The 7491-nt window shown below is 39.3% G+C and overlaps 1 protein-coding gene across 1 annotated transcript; it reads right to left on the bottom strand.

Annotated features, from left to right (window-relative positions):
- Positions 1-5411: 5411 nt before the first annotated feature.
- On the bottom strand, positions 5412-6173 carry LOC146857380 (general transcription factor II-I repeat domain-containing protein 2-like). Its single transcript, XM_085647038.1, has one exon. The coding sequence runs from the start codon at positions 6171-6173 to the stop codon at positions 5412-5414; it is 762 nt and encodes a 253-aa protein (XP_085503164.1).
- Positions 6174-7491: the final 1318 nt, after the last annotated feature.

Raw genomic sequence — 7491 nt, 5'->3', positions numbered from 1 at the left:
GACAGCATACAATGTACATGCAGTATATTTACATTTCTGAGAGTTCCATAAACATTGATACACAGACATTTATGACATCCTTTCACTTTTAGTATATTTACTGCTTGGTAAACGTCCGCCTTGTGAATATGGGACAGCTGAGCATTAGCTTCATGCTAAATAGTGCTTCATTCCCTATTGCCTCCGCTCTTTTGCTCCCAACCTAAAGCCCTGGGGGTATGTGCTGTGTCATAGGGGGAATCATATATGTTTGGAGATATTTGTCTCGAAATTGTGTGTCTTTGGACCTGCCTTGTTTAGTCACTGGAGGCATGGGGGTCCCCTTGGTCGCCGATCGTCTCCGGGTGTGGAAGCATATATGCGCGCAATGGGTCCCAGATGTCCCTTGGTCTACAGGCAATGGGCAGTAATTCTGTGTATATTAATGTCTGTTCCTGTGGGAGGAGGAGATCTCTGATCCAATCTTTAAATTTAGTTGCCCACCCTCTACCCCATTTTCATGCTACTCTTCGCTTAGCCAGCAAGAGCCCCAATGCTGTGTATCTTCGATATGTTGAGGGTATGTCTGCTGTGTAACCTAAGAAAGCACTACAGGCGTGTGTGTGACTTTTGTCATAATCATTGGTCCTAGTGCCTCTAAAACATGCCTTCAAAATAAGCGAATCTCCGCACACTCCCAGGCCAAATGCAGGAAGTCTGCTTTCTCCTGTCCACATCTCTCACAAGCATCTCTATCTCACAGTTTGAACTTAAAAAGCTTAGCAGGGGTGTAGTAGAATCTTTGAAGGTATTTATTAATGAATAATTGGCCGCCGTCGAATAGCCGATATCTTGCCTGTCTACTCGCAGCAATAGCTCCATTTCCTCTTATCAAGGGGTTCCCCTATCTCCTACTCCCATTGCTCTCTAGCAGTCCCCGCATGTGTGCATGTCTCTTTCTGTGTGGGATGGTATATTAAGGATACTATGGGGCATATCATCAAGAGGGGGCGATAATTATCGCTAAGCGCACTTAGCACTAGGATAATTATCGTCTGCTATTGATGTATTTTATCGCTGAGACAGCACGCTATCAGCGACAGCTACAAAATGTGCGATCATCACTGGAAAACTAGCGATAATTGCACAAAAAACAGGCGATACCTTGCTGATAGGGCAGGGTGGACTTAGCCATTATATCCACCTTCCATTGTATATAATGGCTAAGTCAACCTGAAAGCAGGCGTAAGGAAAGTAGCGATAACCAAGGTTAGCACTACTTTTCTTATCGCTATGGTCTTTAGCGTGCAGCTTGTAAATAGGAGAAATGTCGGTTAGTGACATTTCTCCCATTATTTAGGGGAGGAACGCCCACTTTGCATCTCATTAGAGATACAAAGCTGGGCGTTCAGGGAAAGGGCGCTGAGGCAAGGATTCACACGATAGCGTGACCTTGCTAAGAATGCAATACAATTATCGCCGCTTTCCGGCCGAAAACGGCCCATAAAGTGGCGATAATTGTCTTGATGATATGCCCCTATGTGAGTGGAGTGTGCATTCTGGAGTGGGCTATGTAGTGGGCCTATCTTGGGGGGTTCGCCGGGGTAGGCAAGGGTCGCAGCCCTTACACTCTGCCTCAATCTGATATGATATGCAATTTTACATATGATCCTACATACATAGACTGATTTAATATAATTGTAATTGAAACACATTTCATATGATGTATAGAAGTTAAGTTATTAATATGTTTTGGTTAGGCCACATATCTGAATAAATGGATGCCATCTTTGTTAATCACCCCTGCGTCCCCCCTGTACACATTATCTCCCCAAAGGCCTTGCAGAGCAAACAGTGAGCTGATGACATAATGGTTTCTTTCCACTGCAGTAGTTGTCTTGCTAGTGTTGAAATTACTAGAGTTTGGATATAAGATTGCAGCAAGTATCTATTTCATTCGGTTTCTTCACTGGGTCCATTTATTTGGTAGAAAGTCTCATTGTCTAAATGTGTCCTATTTGATCAAACTTCTCTGATTGATATTAGCATAGAAAGTGTTAAATACATTTTTTGGAAATGGGATGGTGCTTATGTATTTAGGTAATTATATGTATTATTCTTGTGTTCTGATTTGCTAAAGAAATTATTCTTTTGCTCACACCACAATAATTCTGCAGTTTTTCTAGTTAACTATGCTACTATTGCATATACGAACCCCTTGATTGGGGGTGCAGGGGACAGAAGACATTCTTATTCTACTAGGGATGTTGTCCGATTTTCCTATGTTGTTGCTGCTATTGAGACCTGGAATATTTTTGGTTTTTTACATACTCTCCATAGCTTTGCATTTGAGAGCTTTCATGACATTGACTGTGTGAACGGTGCACAGACATAATATCGAGTTTTTAATATCGACCGACATTAATATTGAGTTTTAAATATCGTAGGGACAGAATATCGACATCAAGAATATCGCCGACCAGAATATCGACCTCAAGGTAAGAAATATCGTTTTTGTTAATATCGTAGTTAGTAATATCGATAGCAAAAATATCGATGTTAATAATATCGGGGTTTATAATAGTGTTATGTATTTTAGTATGTATTTTACATGTAAGTGTTCTATATTTTTTGTTAATTGTTGTACTGTTTTTCTAAATATATGTATAACATTTTTAGAAGTTAGTAAAAAATGTTAAAGTGAATTATGCATTTTAGTACTGTAGCAGGTTGTGGGTTTAAAGGGGAATAGGGTTGTAAGTAATTTAATTATAGTAAATTAAATAATAATTTTTAGAAATTATTAATTATTTTTAATTACATTTTGCGTTTTAGTTGTGTAGCGGGTTGTGGGTTTATAGGGGAATAGGGTGGGAAGTAATTTAATTGTAGTTAAGTAATTATTAATTTTCATTGATTGGTATTGATAATTAATTTATTGTTAATTAATTATTAATTGGCAATTAATTGTTATTATTTGATTAATTGATAATTGTATTAATTGCATCAATGTATTATTGGAGCGGTTTGTGGGTTTATAGGGGAATAGGGTGGGAAGAAATGTAATTGTAATTAAGTAATTATATTTTTTTATTTTGGGGTATTGATAATTAATTTATTGTTAATTAATTATTAATTGGTGATTGAGTTGTAATAGTTATTATTAATTGATATTGATAATTAAGTATTGTTAATTATTAATTGGTAATTTTTTTTTAATTGGTATTGATAATTAATTTATTGTTAATTAATTGTCAAATGTTAATGAATGTTTATTAATTGATTAACTGATAGTTATATTAATTGTGTGAAGGTTTATGTGGAGTGGGTTGTGTGTTAATTGGGGAATAGGGTGGGAAGTAATTCAATGTTATTAATGTAATTATTATTTTTAATTTATTGGTATTTTTAATTAATTTATTGTTAATTTATTAATAAATCATTATTTAATTACAAAAATTATATATTTTTATAAGTATGTTATGTTTAACCCCTAAGCTATCCAACGCTTTTCCTACTGTTGCACTCACTGGAGTGGGAATACTAATTTTTACCCCTACGCTACCCAACACTTTCCCTACTGTTGCACTCACTGGAGTGGGAATAGTAATTTTTACCCCTGCGCCAGGGGTCTCCAACTTTTTGTGTAGTGAGAGCTACTTCTGGTCAGTGAAAATCGTCGTGAGCTACTAAATCCCAAGCAACTCGCGCATTTTTCCGAGAGACCTCCCCCGCCCAGTTTCATTAACGTTAAGCCTATTTCTTCAGAGCCCATACTGTGGTTTGAATACAATAACACTGAAAGAAAAGACTTTGCATGTGTGCTGTTGGCAAACCGCTAGTTTACTTTACGACCTTTCAATTAATAGCTTCAAAATCAGGACCTATCAATAGCTGTCACTGAAATAATCATTGTAATGCAGCTCAATTAACAAACAAACAGGAACAGAAATCTTACCTTCACTGTGGAACTGTATGGTGCCCTCTAATGCTGTGTAATCTGGTAGCCGGGCGGGGGCAGTTGCGAAGAAGTCATTATAGTAGTGAAGTAGTCACAGTGTGTGGCAGTCAGCCTGTGCAAAGCTTTGCTGAATCACAATTGCAGATGGGTTCTTCTACTGAAGCTTTGACAAGATCGCTGTGTTTTTCAATTGCCAGATAAGCTGAACTTCAGCTCTGTTTGGATTGGAAAGTAACGATTTTGTCCTCCACTCTTTTTGCTCCCTTTACTTTGTAGGATTGTCAGTAACCCAGGACTGCTGTACAAATTGCTTTGTTCTTATTCAACTATAAAGAACTTTGAAAGATGCTGAAGATTCTTCTCTTTAGCTCTTTTTTTATCTTGATATCAATACACCAGGCCACTAGTAAACACTGTTTTTTTCTTATCTTGTGCAGCAAATAAATGTTACATTTAGAAAGGTGCTGAAGATTCTTCTCTCCAACTACTTTTTTCTTGGTGTCTGAAACCCATGCCTGAACCACACATTTCTTTGTTCTTATCTTGTTCAAATACTAACTGTTACTAACAAAAATAATTTTGAAAGATGCTGAAGATTCTTCTCTATAGCTATCTTTTTTCCTTGATCTCAATAAACCAGGCCTCCAGCAAACACTGCTTTGCTCCTGTGCAGCAAATAAAAAGTTGGAAAGGTGCTGAAGATTCTTCTCTCCAGCTACTTTTTCTTGTGTTTGTAAAACAGGCCTGCAGTACAAGTTGCTTTGTTTTTGTTCAATTAATACAAAATAAAAAACTGGGGGCTGAAGATTCTTCTCTGCAGCAACTTTAATCTTGGTGTTCATAATGAAACACATACCTAGTTTTGGGATTTCACCAGGAACTGTCATTGAACAAGTATTGATTGCGAATGCATTCAAATTATTTCAGTGAGAGACTTGACACTGCATGGTGTCCACTAATCCCTTGTAATCTGGAGTGTAGCTTGAGAGGGCAACTCTTATGGAGTCATTTAAATGTTCGTCAGTTAGAGGTGTGCGAAACTTAGATTTTCCGAAGTTCATATCCGAAAATGCTGATACACAAAGATAGGTAGAGACAAATAGAGAAAAAAGTTTCAATGCAGCTGTGTGGATGTTCTTAAACTTTTCAGCATCCACAAGACTCTAATGTCAGATTTCCTTGATTTCAATTCAATGTCATTTTGAAGTGTGACACTCTCGATTTCCATTGTGGCAGAGTCAAGGTTCAAAAGCACACTAATTTTCTCTGAAATGTCACTAACATCCACTTCCATGAAGGGGTTTGAAGTGAACATCATACAGGGCTCCAGTTGCTCAAAATCACTAAATCTGTCACTGAACTCTTGATTAAGCCTCATGAGGAGGCTACTGTATTTTTCCATGTCCAGGACCTCAGCCTCAGCTTTGTTTTCTGAAAGGATTTGGAGCACAGAGGGTACGTGCTGCATCTTTCATTTCTGCACATGCTGTATCAAAAGGTTAAGTTTTGATTTGAAACTTTTCACAGAACTTACCATGTTGGTTATTGTCTTGTTTTTGCCTTGCAACTCGTAGTTCAATACATTTAATTTTTCTGTCACATCTGTCAAAAAAGCTAAATCGAGCAACCATGGAGTGTTTGATAACAGTGTTGTATCTTCATTTCTAGACTCCATAAAACCTTTGACTTCTAGCAATAGCGAAAGGAATCTTCGCAGTATTTTTCCCGTGCTAAGCCATCGGATTTGAGTGTGCAGTAAAAGGTCACCATACTCGGCTGATAGTTCTTCAAGGAACAATTTGAAGGTTCGGTGCTGCTTGACCTTTGCATGAATTGAATTAATAATTTTAACAACAGGAGTCATGACTTGATCAAACCCCATTACCTTGGCACATATTACCTGTTGATGTATAATGCAATGGTAGTTCAATAACGGAGGGAAATCTGGATCTGCTGTAAAATTGGCAATGAAGCCAGAATGATGCCCTATCATTGCGGGTGCACCATCAGTGGTTATCGCCACTAACTTTTTCAATGGGACATTTTGTTTCACAAAATAATTTTTCACCTCATTGGGAATGTCAGATCCTCTGGTTGTGGTTTTCAAAGGCAGCAATGTTAAAAATTCCTCTTTATCAGTAAAATCTTCAAAAACTATTCTAACGAACATTGCCAGCTGTGCAATATCGCTTGCATCAACAGATTCATCACATTGAAGAGAAAATATTTGCATGTCTTTAAATCGCGCTCTAACTGCTCTATCATGTTGGTCGATAATGCAGATACCCTTCTTGCCATAGTGTTTGACCCTAACTGCACATCTGAAATGGCAGATATAATTTCAGGGCTATTTTTAAAGTCTTTGAATAAGGAGTTGGCCATTAGAAGCATTGCTTCCTTCACAACAGCTCCATCTGCAAATGTTGCTTTGTGCTTAATCAAGTGATGAGTAACTACAAAGGATGCTTCAGTAGCCACAGTGGCTTTCTTCGTGGGCTTCATAAAAAAAGATTGCTGTGTCTGCAATGCAGATTTCAGTTTGTTTACTTTTTGTGACCTCAGGCTGCTTCCTTTAGGGAACTTGTTAGATCTGGGGGTCTCTAGTTGGCAGGGTAGGTACCACTGTCCAAGTAGGGACCCTTGCTTCTACTCAGGGAAAGGGGGATACACTGTTAAGATAACCCCTGCTCACCCTTTAGGTAGCTTGGCCTGAGCAGTCTAGGCTATCAAAGGCAATGTGTAAAGTATTTGTACCAACAATCACAGTAACACAGTGAAAACACCACAGATTTACTCCACACCAGTTTTAGAAAAATAATGTATCTTTACTAAAAACTTCACAAGACCAAATACTACAGACAATCCAACATATAATTCAAAAAGATTACTTCAAAGATAGTTCAAGAGCTTGCAGAAAGTACTCCAGGATGTAAAAGTCAGTGTCTTGCACAATGCGACTCTCAAAGCACAAAATGCGACACTTTCGTGCCCAACGGTACCTGTAGTTGCGATAAGGTTCCCAAAAGCTATAACAAGGAAGATGGCAAAGGCGATGCGATGCGATACTCCTGAGATCCTGGGGAGGCTTTGCAGCAGCCCTGCTTCACGCAGCAGAGGTGGATGCGCCGGCTCCGATCTGTAAGGGGAGGATGCGATGACTTTGGCTTTCGTTGCGTAGGTTTCTTAGGGGGAAGCTTCACGCACAGGTTCGATGCGACACTCTTCGATGTGGTGCGATGCGTGGCGCAGCGTTGCCTTCCGGCGCCACAACTCTCGATGCGCCACGGAACGGGACTCTGCGTCGACGCACGCAGCGACTGGAGACTTTCACGCACCAGCAGTGGTGCGGCTCGCAAACTGGTTCTGCGACAACCCTCGCAATGTCAGGAATCTTCACGCTTCGGGACGATGCTCGACGCACTCAGTGATGCGGGGACCCTGCGTGTTGCGATGGTGCCGCGATGAAATTTTCCACGCACTCTCGTTCTTGCGACACGCAATCGGATGATGCGTTGGGTACCAGTTGCTCTTTTTCACGCTTCTGCTTCCCA

This window comes from Triturus cristatus, chromosome 3_2 (genome assembly GCF_964204655.1).
Source record: "Triturus cristatus chromosome 3_2, aTriCri1.1, whole genome shotgun sequence".
NCBI classification, from domain to species: domain Eukaryota; kingdom Metazoa; phylum Chordata; class Amphibia; order Caudata; family Salamandridae; genus Triturus; species Triturus cristatus.
This window is presented reverse-complemented; position numbering and strand designations above follow the sequence as displayed.